This window comes from Ictalurus punctatus, chromosome 4 (assembly GCF_001660625.3).
Source record: "Ictalurus punctatus breed USDA103 chromosome 4, Coco_2.0, whole genome shotgun sequence".
Classification (NCBI taxonomy): Eukaryota; Metazoa; Chordata; class Actinopteri; order Siluriformes; family Ictaluridae; genus Ictalurus; species Ictalurus punctatus.
This window is the reverse complement of record NC_071284.1, coordinates 8,114,676-8,130,965: the sequence shown is the minus strand read 5'-3', so window position 1 is coordinate 8,130,965 and position 16,290 is coordinate 8,114,676. Positions and strand designations below refer to the sequence as shown.

Genomic DNA, 16,290 nt, shown 5'->3' with positions numbered 1-16,290 from the left:
GTACTTTAAGGGTTCTAGTCAGTTCTCTTAACACTACGTACTGCACCCTCATGAGAACATGGGTTCTCACAGGAGAACTTTTTTACAGCTTTCAGTGGCCAGGTGCTACTAGATACAGATATCAAGTAGAAATGAAAAACCCACCCAACAGCAGAGTCTGTGTCTCAGGAGGATAGGAACAAGCTGAAGAAGTGCCAGGAACCATAAATTACTTATGCAACCGGGTAACCACAACTCTCCCCCTCAGTAATATTATATACTGTATTATCCTGATGGGGGTTGAATACGTTCTTTGTGCTGAGGCATGTGTTCATACAGGTTTAGTATAATGATACTTAATCGTTTTATTAGCTTCATCATATGTTTATTTATAGATGTGTTGAACTTGTTTAACTGTAATTGTTTAACTGAACTTGTTTAACCATAATTCTGAGCATGAATCTCAGCTAATAGCATACTCTGCCTCCTCACAACTAACTCTGCTGAGTAATCTGTGTGAATTCTGTTTCTGTTTCCATTTTAATGGTGCTGCAACGGTTCCAGACTTTACAAAAGTTCCCAGAATGATGTGTCTTTAAATGTGGCTTGTTTACCGTAGATTCATGTAAGATGCTTGAGGAAATTGATCGAATTTACTACATGAATAAGTGGAAACACAATGTAATCCCTGTTAATGTCCCCGTTTCACATGCATTTTAATGGACAGAAGCACTGTGCATGAGCCTTTGCACTTTGGATGAAATTGTCTGTGTCATGACTTGCATTTTCCTCTGATTAACCATTAACTGTTTTGTTTCAACACTAGAAAAGTAAGTGAAGGGTGGTAACTAAAGCCACAGCATTGATCAGAACTGTTTAGTACTATCAAAATAGATACAATAATATTATAGTTGTGCAGTTTGTGCTGCATGTGAGTAAGTCCAAAGCAGGTCATACCTGCTGGTTTCTATGAAATCAGACCTTTTTAAGAACACTGTCGTGTATTTTGGTTAATATTTGTTTATTACTGCAAGTTGTTAGTGGGTTGTATATCAAACCTGTTTATGTATTTGGCCACAGATATGCTGACAATGTTTGGAGCTGAACCAAGTGGATTCTCAGTGTCCCTCGGCCTTTTCCTGCTCTTCTTGGTTCTTCTGTACTGGTGAGTTAAATTACACACAGTTACAGTAAAACTAAGTCAGGTTGAACTGTAACTTATTTAGAGTTTAATTACAAATAACTCCTTCAGAGAGTTACCTGGTCTTTCTTTCATAGGTGGCAGGTCTCTAAAAGCTATACAGACTTGTATATCTTCAGTAGAGATGACAATTAAAAATACTGTTTCTACCATAAAGCAATTATGAAGTTTAGGTCTTAAGTTATATATTATATGAAAAGTTATTATATTATAAGTTTAAAGTTTTATACTTGATTAGACCTTTTTGTCTAGAAGGTTTAGACAGAAATGCCTGAGATGCACTGCATGTGTCCAGCCATCACCATGATGGATTGGGAGGAGCAATACTTAATGGAGTAACAGAAATTAGGTTAATGGTGTATATAACATTGTAGTGGTTTGGAGGTGTATTATATCTTATATATTTCTAAACAGTCTTAAATGAATGGTCTATGAGATTGGACACCATTTATTACACAGTTACACAGATACATGGGTGATGCAGTGGGAAATGATTTCAGTCCAATTCTAGGGCTGCCCAATAAGCCATGCATTTATCTTAGCCATAATTTCAACTTCAGTAATGAGCTGTACTATGGCTTATACTAATACTCTGCCATAAAGTAAAACTGACCAGCAGGCTCTCCAGTAAGTGAGAGCTTTCCAGTGTCTGCGACACGAGGGGGCCCCTGGGGGGCTGTGCATGAACATCTATTTTCCTATTTTCAAAACCTCTATGCTCTGCTCGCGTGAATACTTCTTTTTGTCAGCCATGGGTGGGCCCAACTGGCTTGACTGTAGCCTCAAATTTCATTGGCTAACTCATTTTTCCGGAAATCAGTTCTAATTGGCTGCCTGCCACTGTGGCGATTCATTAGCGAAGTTACCCGTTCTTTCATGAAAGACACGACTTCATACATGGACTCTCTCTTCATACGAGTCATTTATTTTTTCATTTGTTGATAGTTTTCGATTGATACCCATGCAACGTACTACATTATGTAATATAATATATGTAAAGAAAGGGTATCTTTACCAATTGTTTATAGACGGAAAGTGTTCTACCAGTTTGCATTTTTTCGGATGTTAATAGATAGCGATCCGGCCAGCTGATATCATCATATTAATAATCATTCATGTAGTAAGACTCTTCATAATTAATTGTGAGCCCCCCGATAAATAAATCATTGGCTTAGTAACAGAGGGTTGTGACTTTACTGTTGTGACTTTCATTCTCGAAAGGCAACTGGTAAAGATACCCTTATTTACATATATTATATTACATAATGTAGTATGTTGCAAGGTTATCTTGCACTCACTCTCTTGGGTGCTTGCCTTTTTAGTATTTTGTTTGTGTTCTTAAAAATGCTGGTAATCATAACTTCTTTCTTTTCGCCATGACACGTAGCCATGCATGCTACGTGACTGTAGGCAGGCGAACTTGAAATGATTACGTAACGTGAAAGAGGCTATTGATTGGCTATTAGTAATTTTTGAGCGTTTTTTTCTATTGCCGTTTTTTTTTGTTCTATTGTACTTTTGGTGAATTAAAAACTAAAACGGTTTGTTTTGATAATATTGTGGCAGGAGACTTTACATCCAGCTGCAGAGGTGCCATAGCCACATGAAAAGGTGCCAGAACGCAGGTGTGCCATATTTTAGAGGTGCCAAATTAAGCTCTGGTGATGACATGATGGTTTTTTATAGTGTGCCATGCTTAATCTTATTTAAAAATTATTATTATAAAATATTATTATTATTATCATTGTAATAATTCTTGGCCAAGGTCATATGAAATGTGAGCTCTCTTTATACTACTCAAAACCCAAAATTGACCAGCTGCCAACACCTTAATTGATCTTTACTGTGAGCATAGAGTAGGTCCCTATGAGCTGACCTGAGTTGGTCTGGTTGTCTACTAATTTGTAATATCCATTTTATAATGGATTAAAAAGTGCCTCCTCTGACAATGATATTGACAGAGCCAACGACTTTAAAATTAATTGATCTTTATTTTGAGCATAGACTAGGTCCCTATGAAGTGATCTGAGTGGCTTTGACTGTCTACCAGTTTGAAATGTCCATTTCACTTCAGCCTTAAGATGAAGTAAAATATTAATATTTTGTCAGACTTCTTCTGTGAAATGAACCATTTACACGTTTTAAAAATGTATTTATGGTTAGATTTATAACAACAACAACAACCATATAGTTTCTTAAAAGACGTTTTAGTAAATATATTTTTTAGTCGGCTTAATGTTTTACAACGTGTATTTAAACAAGATCGATTTTGCCATTTTATAATTGAAAGAATTATAAAAACTTTTAACTTGTAAACTCAGAAATTATGTAAATTTTTAATTTTGTTACTTATTTATTTTATTGTTAATTTGCTTTTGTTGTGTAGGAGCTCTCGGACGCTCGTGTGTAAAAGCTGCGCCGCAAAATTTATTTGCGGCTAGATTAACCGTGCTTTCCGCAGTCTTTAATTAAGGGGAAAGGAATCTGATCAAACATACTGCAGCCACAGTTATAAGGAAAATATATGGTACTTCATTAACACTTAATTCTTTAAAATTATTCTTATTATTTTAGTGAGGTGGGCGAGGTAGACCCCCCCAGTGACACATCGAGGCCCTCTCTGTTCCGAATGCCCTGGCGCCAACCCTGGAGCCTCCCACTGTGTTTTTTGTATCACGTTCCTTTTGTGCCAAAGTTAGCCTATTAAAGTAATTGTAACATTCATAAACAAGTAATTACGTACTGGAATAATACTATGGTTGCAAAGACAAATAAACGAAATAAAACGAGACTTATTAGGAAATAAAATTCCCTACTCTTAGTAGATTTTAAGACTTAATTCACTTCTTGCAATTGGATTTATTACTTTTGGTCCATGTCTGATGTTGCAACTAATTATTGCAGAGTTAATGGAATGGAATAATTTGATATCAAGGTCTAATCATTTTAGTTTCGTACATGTTGTGTCATGCTAGTTTCAGCATGTAATACTGCTAGTCTAGTGTTCATTTTACAGAGATCATCACAAGGGCAGCCTATTGCTCTTCAGTGAGCATAATGTTGTTTAGAGGATTTTTAATCATTAACCACATACCTAAAAGGCAACTGTGATTGCGTCCATTAGGTATTTCTTTACCTTTGTGTGGACTAGGTCTTGGAAGTTAATATATAATAATTATAATGGTTTGAAAATAACTATAGCACTTGTTTTTATCAGAGCTTTGAAAAATAGTGCTTTCAGTTATAATTAAAAGAGCGCACTCTGTGTTCTCCTAAACGTCTGTGTCAGAAATGTCTTACAGAGTTTTATGAGTTTTATGGTGTTCTTGGAGCTTACTCTTTTGTATTATGTTTGAATGCTGTTCAGCTCTTTATTATGAGCTTCAGATGTTCCTGTTCCAGCTTTTTGCATCCCTGCACCCATTCGGTCATTTGGAACAAGTAAATTCCTGTCTGCTGGCAAAGGCACAGCTACAATTCACATTGGACCGATGGAGGTTGGTTATGTAAAGGCCTGTTATGCTGTCATCTTACAAATGAAGATTTATATCAGTGGATGAAACGCTCCCACATGAGGACAACCATGACACTGAGGTTAAAAAAATAGAAAGGATTTTAGGATAGGCAGTGTTGATGGGCTTTTCTGGCACACCTCCAGAGCAGAAATAAGCCACATTAGAGGATTAGTCTCTGGATTTGAAACTTTGTGGCACTGTAAAGTAGGAGCCTGGTGTCATTGAAACTATTTTTGTCAAACATGCTATGAACTTCTAAACTGCAAACCACATGGGCTAATGTAATGGATGAAAATCTTCTGAGTGACAGAGGAGCTGGAATGGCTCCATCTCAGAGTGAAGAAACCGCAGGCTTCCTTCATGTCTGCACTGATCAAATGAGTTGATTTTACCGCTGATGTAGGTTGCTTTTGTGGTTCAGGATAGAAGCAGCGCAGACAGGGCTTTTGTAAGAGGCCAATCACCCTAATCATATGTGAATGTAATGTGTGTGAAACATGGCTGAGCCTCAACTGAACCATCTCCCCCTACTGGCTGGTAAAATGGTGTAGGTGTTCTTTTAATGCAGTTGTCACACTGGTTCAGATAGATAATAGAGCTTCTGCATTCTCAGATTTTTTATTTTTTTTTGCCTGTTATGCCTGTTGTTGGGGCAGCAGCTTCAAGGACGTATCTTTAACCTGTAGGGGGAGAAATAGTATACCTTTAAAAATTATTTAAAGTACATAATTCGAATCATAGGAATAGGAAAAATCCACCCGAACATCCTGTATATACAAAGGGCTTAATCTTCAATGGCAGCCCAGATTTATTTAGCAATTAATTTCAACTTCTTTTATCAACATGTTTTCATGTTAGTCAAGAGTTTCCTATATGACCCACAATTCCATATGACTACCTGCTGATATGGTGGGATAAGAAATGAGCCCTTACTTCATTTCTGCTTAAACAGAGCTATGCAGCAGCACTTTAGTCCTGTAGTCTGTCTCACGTCTTCATCTATACATTCTGCTCAAACGGACACGATTCTAAGCGTTCATGCTAATAATGTTTTATACAATGAATGTCATTGTGCTTATCATCTCTGAGATGGCTAACTATCTGAGCTGAGTCTCTGCAATACCTCATGGTTCAGTATAAACATATTTCATGTGTTTCAGGGTGGAGTTTCTCTTTAAGCACAGCTGTTCCACCTATAATTATCTTTTATAACAACACTTTAAAGGTGAAACACACACCTGCGTACGTAAAAGATACGTACTATACATAACAAAAGTACATAATTTGTTCCTTTGAGGGAACCCCAGCAGTGACAATGAAATTAAGGAGATTAGTACTTTTTTTTTTTTTCTCCTGAGAACTATGCATGGTTGGAGGAACAGAACATAAATAAGACCATATGGGCTATTTGATGAAAAAAAAAAAGCTCTTAAATATAATCAACTCATCTGAAGCTATGATATGATAAGATATAATTTAGTTGATTTGGCTCAGCTGAGGAATGTGCTTTAAAGCCAACTGGGCTAAATGCGGGTTAATATGAGGCAATCAGACAGCACTCATGCAGGATCTCTGTATAATCTTGGCTGTGTTGCTTCCTGTGTTGCTCGCCCGTTTTCAAGCTACTGTGGTGTTATTATGAGGTTCAAAATAGAGCTTCGTTTTCTTGCAGTTAAGAACTACTTTTCCTGATAAATGTCACAAGTAGTTATAGGTTAATATGCGATTAGATTAATTGCGAAAGATTCCTGAATCTGACTGAATTTGAAGTGATATGGTGGAGAGGATGTCATATTGACACAGATCTGTTAATAAAATGTGAGAATGTGACACTGAACCCATCTGTTTGACTAATAAGTTGTTCCAACAACTCAAGATGCTACCAAAGGCAACAAACTCTCCTTTACTTTATGTATCTGTCATTCATTTCCACCTTATGTCGGCATTTCTCATGTTCCTCAATCAGTTCAGGTTTAGTTACATTCCTCGAGTGGTTCACAATGTGCCCCATGTCCTCAGATGAAATCTTTCATCTGCTGTGTTTAGGAATGTCATACATTAAGACATTATTCACATAGTGATGCCTTTTATACACCCAACCTGCAGCACTATAGTATTCACAGCGATGTTAACTGAGTTTCACTGTCCTCCTGTGTGCTGCCGTTGCACGCCAGGCCATGGTGATCGTATCAGTCTGTGGAGAGCTGACTCTGCAGCCCAGCAGTTATGTGGCCAGATTGACTTTTCTTTGTCATTGGAGCAGTTATTGCTTAATTGAGGCTTCTTGGACAGCCCATCTATCACAGATGTTAATCATATCAAGGGCTCACACCTCCCTGAGAAACCTGCTACCCTCAACCCTTTCCATGGCAATAGCCGGATAATAAAACTAATATTATAATCTACTCTAATTTCTCAGAGATCCACCCAGCACTGTAAATGAGCTCTCAGCTGGATGTGTCAGGTTGCTACTGCAGACAGCACTGTTAATGGGGAGCGCCATCATACAGCATAAAGCCCAGTTGTCTTCACACCTCCTGTGCTGCTGATGAGCTCAATTTGAGCAGGCTGTTGACTGAATCTCAGAAAGCGCGATAGAAAATTCAGCAGGGAAAATCTGTACTGCTTGATGAACCCTTTTGGCAAGACCTTTTTTTTGTCCTTCAAAAATTTGCGATGCAACTTGCAGAGTTTTTTGTGCTTTTTTTTTTGTTGCAGAAAACTACTCGAACTGAATTTCATGCAATTTTGCATGAAATTGTTTTGCACTGTGTTTCGCAGTATGTTTGTTAGCAAGTGAGACGTTTTAGCTGGACTAATGTTTGTTGCATGTTTGTTGAATCAAAGAGGGCTTTGGCTGAATGCACGTTGTGATGACATCATATGGCATGTTGGGATGACGTCACATGATGCATCTTGGCGAAAATCTGCGGTAATTTTGAAAAATTTCAAGGTCCTCAGAATATTGTACAGTTTCCTTGATTTTGTGTTAATATCTGCGATCGTAAAATCCTGGAGGGACTGGAAATACCAAACACACAAAAATCTCATAACACATTCCAGCCACATAATTGACTGGGAGTTCATTCCAGTCTTTTCTTTTTGTGATTGTGCTTTGTGATTTCTGCAGTGGAAGAGCAAAAATAGCCAAAAAATGGATTTACTCCATTCGACTCAATTACCTGAGTTTAAAAATCTATACTTAGCTAAAATGTTACAATGATAATACAGTATCTGTTTAACTTTATTTTTTAATCTAAAACTTTACAGCTTGTTTATTCGCTCATCATCCACTTGTTAGGCAAACGTGCTCACCTGCACATTCATGTAATTATCTAATCAGCCAATCATGTGGCAGCAGAGCAAGGCATCAAATCATGCAAATCCAGGTCAAGATCTTCAGTTATGTTCAAGTCAAACATCAGAATTGGGAAAAATGTGACCTCAGTGACTTTTTGAGTTTGAGTATTTCAGAAACTGTTGCTATCCTGGGATTTTCACACGCAACAGTCTCTAGAGTTTACACAGAAAGAAAAACATCCAGTGAACAGCAGTGCCGCAGGTGGGAACAGCTTGTTTATGAGAAAGGTCAGAGGAGGATGGTTAGATTGGTTTGAGCTGACAGCAAGGCTATAGTGACTCAAATAACCACTCTTCACATCTGTGGTGAGCAGAAAAGCAGGTCAGAATGCACCCCATGTTCAACCCTGAGGTTGCTACAAGAGCAGAAGTCCATGTTGGATTTCACTCCTGTCTAGAACAGGAAAGCTTGAGGCATAGGTTCACCGGAATTGGACAGATTAAGATCGGAAAAACTTTAGCTGGTCTTAAATAAATTGTTCTAAAATGAACCAAATGAAATTTCACCATATTCACAGCTTTCACAACGTTCTGGAGCTTTCTGTCTTCAATGGAATACCTAGAGCTGACAATGCAGAGAAAAAAATTTCAACGTAACCCATGTCCTCTATTTTACAGAGCTCTGCCTATGTATTTAACAATCTGTGCTGAGTCCCTGCAGAGCGATGGAAATAGCAGAATGTTATTGCTGTGGTTAGTCCCCAAGAGAGCAGGCCTGGGATTTGGAGAGGTGTGATGGAACTACAGGGACTTACAGTATATGACTAACATAAACTGCAGGGATGTCGCAGTAGGGCCACTCACATGTCTGTTGCACCTCTATTTTTGGTTATTGTTATCTTACAGCATGCATCTGCATGCTTAGTGCACTGTAGCTGGAGAGAGAGCTCATAACAGAACATGTGCTGATCCTCCATAAAAGATGCATTCTTTCTTAGTTTTGCATTCGAAATTCACACATGCAGTACAAAGGGTTGCTTTCAAGCTTTCTAGACATTTAGTACAGACCCATCATTTAAGTCTGCATTGCTGGAACAGAAGCTCTACTTTATAAAATGTTGCTTGCATATGTGACAAAGTGTATGTTTCCAAGTTTAATTAAACTCAGGTTTACCTGAGACTGCTGAATCTACTGAATAATGTCTCGGTGACATGTTCATGTTTGGAAAGGGGAAAGCATAGCATAATGTAACATTCTACCTCACTCTACCTCTACACATCCGAATCAGTCATTTATGGGTGGACATTGGTGTGTAAAAAGAGGGAAAAACACAAATATCTGTAGAGCTGTGGCCTTCCAGTTTGGCACCTATGTGGAGTTCAATATTATCAATATAATGCAAGTATACTAAACACTTTGTTAGGTTAAAATGTTTAGGATTAATCTTCACATTACAGAGAGTGATGGTGCGTTTCAAGTGTACTCCCTGTGTCTGTATAGGTTTCATCTGGGTTCTACAGTTTCCTCCCACCTCTGAAAAACATGTACAGAGAGGTGAGAGAGAGACACTGATAGACAGATGTATAAGATAATGTTTCATAATAATTAATTCATGTATTCATCTTCAGTAAATACTTTATCCTCTTCAGGATCATGTTGGATCCGGAGCCTACCCCATGAACACTGAGTGTGAGGCAGGCACTATACTAGCATGCATATGCACACTCATTCACACCTAGGAGTAATTTAGAGTAGCCAGCTCTTCGGCATGTCTTTGGACAGTAGAAAGAAACTGGAGAATCCATAGGCACAGGGAAAACGTGCACATAGTGTATTTCTTACATGTAGTAGTGCTTATTTTGACGTGTTTTCAGCAGTTACAGTCTTTTTGATGTCCAAATTGGCTATGTCACAATCCACTCTCATGCAGCGAAGTCGAAGGATAAAAAAGCAGATCCGACTGTCTCACTGAAAAAAAAATTGTATTCCATATAGAAGTGTAATACTCTATAGACACAGTGACAAATTAATGGGGGGAAAATGGTGGGACTCTTATGCTGTGGAGGGCATTTATTTTCTTGGCATGGTTGGATTCACTTGTCCCTTGAAAATCGATCAGTTGTTCTGACTGATCACCTTTATCCTATGATGAAACATTTCTATCCTGTTGGATGTGGTGTCTTCCAGGGATCACTGAATGGTCATACCCATGTCATATCCTGTGGCTTTCATAGTCACCAGATCTCGACCTAATGGAACACTTATAAGAGATTTTGGGGCGAGGTGTTAGACTTAGATTCGGTTAGATTCTCCACCACCATCAACAAATCACAGATTGAGGGAATATCTTTTGGAAGATTGCTGTCTTGATCATCCCTCCAGTACAGTTCCAAAGATGCACTGGGATCTGTTCTGGTGGCTTCTGATGGCCCAGCATCTTACTAAGAGATGCTTTATCTATTTTTTTCTTTACCTTTATCTTTATCTGGATCTATAACACAGAAATATGGGCCATGGGTGGGGGAGACACTGTTTTTAATTTTAGAATGAATGAAAAACGTATAGCAAAGAACATGCAGTAACATTACTGAAAGCAGTTGTGTTGATTTTTCCCCCCTAGTTTGTTGGTTTCTCTGCTCTAACACACCTGATCCAACAATTCAGTTACGTACCCCGACTCCTAACATGGGTTTGTTAGATGAGGGAAAACATTCAGGACCACCAGGATGTGTTGTGTATTTGTTAATTGAATATTTAAATTCAGAAGGGGATTTCATAAGAGAAGAGCACATTAAAAGTAAAAGGTGTTTTCAAAATTGCATGGATAATTAGTAGTCGATAGTCAAGATGTATTTGAATAATGAATCATTTATCAATACCTAATACAGTATAATGTGTTTTCCGAAATCCCAAACTAAATGGAAATATTTGGTTAACACATCTGTAACACAAGTATGCTTTTAATTAACACACAGTGTTAAATGTTTCTTCTCTCACAGAGTAACACCGATATTTACAATAAATACAATCCTCAATTCCATTAAATATGCATCTCTTCTGCCTTGTTCTGGCGTGAAATATAGAAATACAACTGCCAATAATTTTTATAGATCCTACCAGGAATGTATTCCACATCATACTCCTGGAGTGTGGGATGAGGGTGTGTTGCCGCCCAGCTTTTTGCAATATTGTTACTTCTGTACACATGGTGTGTGCTGCTCTGCGAGGCCGTTGTTTAATCAAGACTAATATTAATGGCAGAGGGAGCACAGGCTTCGGCTTGCAGCGCTGGGGCCGTGAGCTTTCACATGCTGTGAAGATGATTGATAATGTGATCATACAGAATGGCAGTAATGTGCAACTACAAGCGTTCTTTAGGCTTCCAACATGCACGGCTGCTCAGTGATGCTCTCATTTGCGTTACTCACTCTGGGATTATGGGGCAGATTTGAGTGGGATGTTAAGCACTTCTCTCATCCGCTGAGATTATGCATGAGCATGAACATGGATGGTGATCAGGAATAGAGATTAAATACTACTATATCACATGGTTGATGTGATTTGCTAGTGTCGGTTTAGTCCTGCTGTACTGTAGTGTACTATTAGATATTTCCTAAATTCAAGCAGAAAAACATCTGAAATGAAAGAAATATGGATGCACAATGAATAATATTTTTAATGATTTATAATGAAACATAATCAGCTGTGGCTTTTACTGTTTAAAAAAATCTATCTATCTATCTATCTATCTATCTATGTGACATGACTGAAGTGCTTTTAGAAATATTATATTTTTGAATGAATCTGGGTTTACAGCTTGTTTTGTGCTTATTTGAAAGGGTCGAAATAAAAAAATATAAACAAAAATAAACAAAAAGAGTCATTTGAAAATTCAGTTCACCCTGTACTATATTGAGAACACATTATTAACACGTTATTTGATGTTTTACTTTGTGAATTTTATTTATTTTTGAAAATATACACTCATTTCAAATCTGATGACTTTAAAACACTCCCAAAAAGTTGGGACTGTCGACTGTTTACCACTGTGTAACATCACCTTTTCTTTTAATAACACTTATTAAGTGTTTGGACGCTGAGTGAAGACACTAGTTGGTTAAGTTTAGCAAACGGAATTTTCCCCCATTCATCCATTATGCATTTCTTCAGCTGTGCAACTGTACAGGGTCTTCGTTGCCTTATTGTGTGCTTCATAATACACCACACATTCTCAATTGGAGACCGGTCAGGATTGCAGGCAGGCCGTGCTAGCACCTGCACTCTCTGCTTATGCATCCATGGGCTTGTAATCCGGGTAGAATGTGGTTTGGCGTTGTCCTGTTCTGGATGGCAGCATATGTTGCTCCAAAATGTGTACATATCGTTCTGCATTAATGATGCCCTCACTAATGTGCATGTTACCCATGCCATGGGCACTGACACGCCCCATACCATGACAGACGCTGGTTTTTGGACCTGATGCTGATAACAGCTTGGATGGTCCTTTTCCTCTTTGGCCCGGAGAACACGACGGCTGTTTTGTCCAAAAACTATTAGAAATGTTGACTCGTCAGACCACAAAACACGATTCCACTGTGCTACTGTCCAGCTCAGATGAGACCGGGCCCAGAGAAGTCGGCGGTTCTTCTGGACAGTGTTGATGTATGGCTTCTGCTTTGCATAGTAAAGCCTTAACTTGCATCTGTGGATGCAGCGGCGAATGGGGTTGACTGACAAAAGTTTTACCAAAGTATTCCCGAGCCCATGTCAGGATATCCATTACAGACTGATGACGGCTTTTAAGACATTGACGTCTAAGGGATCGGATATCATTCAGAAGTGGTTTTTGGCCTTGCCCTTTACGCACTGAGATTTGACCGGATTCCTTATATGCATCATTGAATCTTTTAATTATATTGTGCACTGTAGAAGGTGAAATGCCCAAAATCCTACCGATTTGTCTTTGGGGAATGTTGTTCCCCAAGTTTCCCCAAAGTGTTGGATTATTTGCTGATGCATCTGTTGACAGATTGGCGAGCCTTGACCCATCCTTGGTCTTGAAGGACTAGGCCTTTTTTGGAGGCTCCTTATATACTATGATTGCATCACCTGTTCCCTTTCAAAGGGATCTCAACGTGGCCGAGGTCACATCTGTATGCCTTTCCCCCAATCGCTTCACTCCCACAGGCTCTAACGAGAGTTCACCCAGATTGTGCTACAGCTGCTGCTAGTAGCACCGGTTTGGCCAGCTCGAATTTGGTACTCTGAGATAATATCTCTGCTGGACGGCACTCCCTGGGAGATTCCCATTTGCAGGGCTCTATTGTCTCAAGCCAGAGGGTTGATTTATCACCCTTGGCCAGAATTATGGAAACTGTGAGTCTGGCCCCTGAGGGGCATCAGCTCATAGATTCCGATCTCTCAACCGAGGTTGTAGAGACCATGTTAAACGCTAGGAATGTCAGTGAGTCCCAGTAAACTACGCAAAGGCTACAGTCATGGAGTTCTTACAGGAATGTTTCTCAGCAAATTTGGCTCATTCTACAATCAGGGCCTACGTAGCCGCCATTTCGGCCAGCCACACCCCTGTTGATGGAGCCTCTGAGACAGGCCATACCCTCAGTATGATGGAGTGGGTATACTCGCTCCCACAGTATGAATCTCAAGCAACATTGAGTTCTCTTTGAAAGGGAACATCTGGGTTACGCATGTAACCCTGTTCCCTGAGCAGGGAACAAGACATTGCATAGCTTTGTCATACAGGGTTAGGCCTGTAAACTGCTTCTGAACTTCAGACAAAGAGAAGCTGATGACGTTTACAGGTGCCTATTTATAGTCATGTGAAACATGAAATGCCACTTCACCTGACCACGGCAGGCCTAAAAATAGGTGTGACTTTAAACAGACTTCAGACACCAGTCACATGCGAGGGCGCTTCCCACAGCTTGACGCTCATCAACATCTCATCCCCTTCTCAGGGAACAGGGAAGAGTAACACAGACGTTTCACATCACCTTCTTATTTCAACTTCGCTATTAGTCCTAAAATGCCCCTGTCCCAACTTTTTTGGAAGGTGTTGCATGCATCAATTTCAAAATAAACGTTTATCTTCAAAAACTATACAGTTGATTAGGTAAAACATCAAATACCTTGTTTTTATTTTTTCGTTTAAATACAAGTCAAAGTTCATTTACACATCACTCGTCTTTGTTTTTATTAGCATTTTCCATACTGTCCCAACTTTATTGGAATTGGGGTTGTAAATGATTCGAATATCATGTAGTATAATTTTGTAACTGCAGGTCTGAAACCTCTTTTGCAATCTCTCAGTTCTTTACTTCCCTTGCTTGCTCTCTGATACTACTCTTGTGGTTCCAGGTTACTTGTTATGATGTTGGACTGCGGTCTTTTTTCACACACAGCTGATCGATTGAGAGAACACACCGCTCCCTCCAATAAGCACATACATATTTTCAACCCATTACATCAGTGTGAGTGCCAAATCTCCTGGTACAGGCCAATGACCAGTCATTCCTCTGGTAGCTTACCAGCAACAAACAACAAACTGAGAAAGCTCCAGGTGGCAGCTCTCTGTGGGGTGTGTGCACTGTATGTGTGAGTCTTTATGAAGGGGAAAGTCCCTCTATAGAGAATGAGTATGAATAGGTATGAACAGGAATATGTATAGATAAATTGCCAAGAATATGTATGCTTTTATTCATACGTGTTTGTGTGCATGTGATTTCTTGGCTGTACTAAAATCTGTCAGACTAATCCTGTATGAATCAGTGCGCCATTATTGATTTCCATTTTTATTAGGCACTTAACAATAGAAAAGACCTAAAACATGTCGCAGATGATAAAGAGAGGCACTAAAAGGACCTATGAACAGTTAAAGCTGCCGTGATCAATGTGGATGGCTCAGTGCTTGAGGAACTGTTTGCACTTTGTGCAGTGTTGCTTTATTAATTTTTTTCTAGATTTTGTTCAGTGTCATTCTAGACGATTACAAAACTGAATGGCCGTGTATGGGTATGGCTATGGGTGTGTATGTTTTTATATCTTGGTGAGGACCAAAGAACCTACCAGGATCAGAATATCTGACAGTTTTGATCTTGTGAGGACATTTGGCTGGTTTCCATGAGGGGAAAAATCCCTCCAGCTTATATTTTAAAAGTTAAAAGAGCCAAAATATTTCCTTTTGGTTACTGAGGTTAAGGTTAGCGGTAGATTTAGGTGTAGCATAGCATTAATTAGCTAAATTAATAATTTTGTCAGTGGCGGGTCCTCACAAGGATAGCAAAACAAGCGTATTTGTTAACTGATTGTGTTAGATTGCATTTGTGTATGTTCGTGTGTGTGTTTGTGTGTGTGTGTAAGCATATGTCTGCCAGTAGAGGTGTGTATCAGGAACGGGGTCTGCAGGACCCAACAAAAACTTTGTGGTAGCAGGTTTTTACTCTCATGCAGGCAGATATGAAGCTTGTAGGAAAAAGGATGGCCATGTCAAAAGTGGCTCTAGGAGACACGTTTACTGCATTCCTTCTTCATCTTCGGCATCTGCTTCATGCTGTTCTGGTTTAAATCACTCTATTCTGTATATTTCAAGGAAACAGTACCAACACATCCATCCATCTATTTTCCATACAGTACAGCTTATCCTACATAGGGCCCAGGAAACTCGGGGCACAAGGCAGCACAGAATCGCCCACGCATTCATACACTACGGACAATTTGGAAATGCCAGTCAGCCTACAATGTATGCCTTTGGACTGGGGGAGGAAACTGGAGTACCTGGAGGAAACCCGTGAAGCACGGGGATAACATGCAAACTCCAGACACACAGGGCAGAGGTGGAATTTGAACCCATGCATGTAATTAACTAAGTTAATTAATATTGCATGTGAGTACAAAAAATATATCCTACTGGAGTAGGCAGGATTGGTCGAGAGCGTCTGCGGGATTGGCCAGAATGACTAAAGGAACGAGTGATATAAAGAAAAGTCCTGCACACATCTCTGTCTGTGAGCCCCAAAGTGTATGGTGGAAAATGTTCTCTGTAGGCAGCGGAAGAACTTAAACATTCCAGCAAACACTTCTGACTAATGGTCTTCACGCTTTAAAGGCATGAAGCATCTGCATCTAATGCTGTTAATCATTAAGCAGTGTGTCTACCCTTTTTAGCTCCCTTATCAGAATTTTCCGTGTGCTGTATCTCTATCAGGAGTGCAGCTATTTCCTCACTGGTTCACTTCAAAATTGGATTTCCACAAATACACCCGGGCTGTTTACAT

General features: G+C 39.2%; 1 protein-coding gene across 3 annotated transcripts in view; it reads left to right on the top strand.

Annotated features, from left to right (window-relative positions):
- The window catches only part of tbxas1 (thromboxane A synthase 1 (platelet)), a 72,229-nt gene that overhangs the window by 3,300 nt on the left and 52,639 nt on the right, over positions 1–16,290 (top strand). The window contains exons 1-2 of one of the 3 annotated variants that reach the window (XM_017465895.3): positions 836–910; positions 1,060–1,144. In XM_017465895.3, the coding sequence (XP_017321384.1) occupies positions 1,062–1,144 (83 nt within the window). In that variant the 5' untranslated portion in view covers positions 836–910; positions 1,060–1,061. Of the gene's footprint in view, positions 1–835; positions 915–1,059; positions 1,145–16,290 lie in introns of those variants that run through there. The other 2 variants (XM_017465894.3, XM_017465893.3) reach the window with 2 other exon arrangements.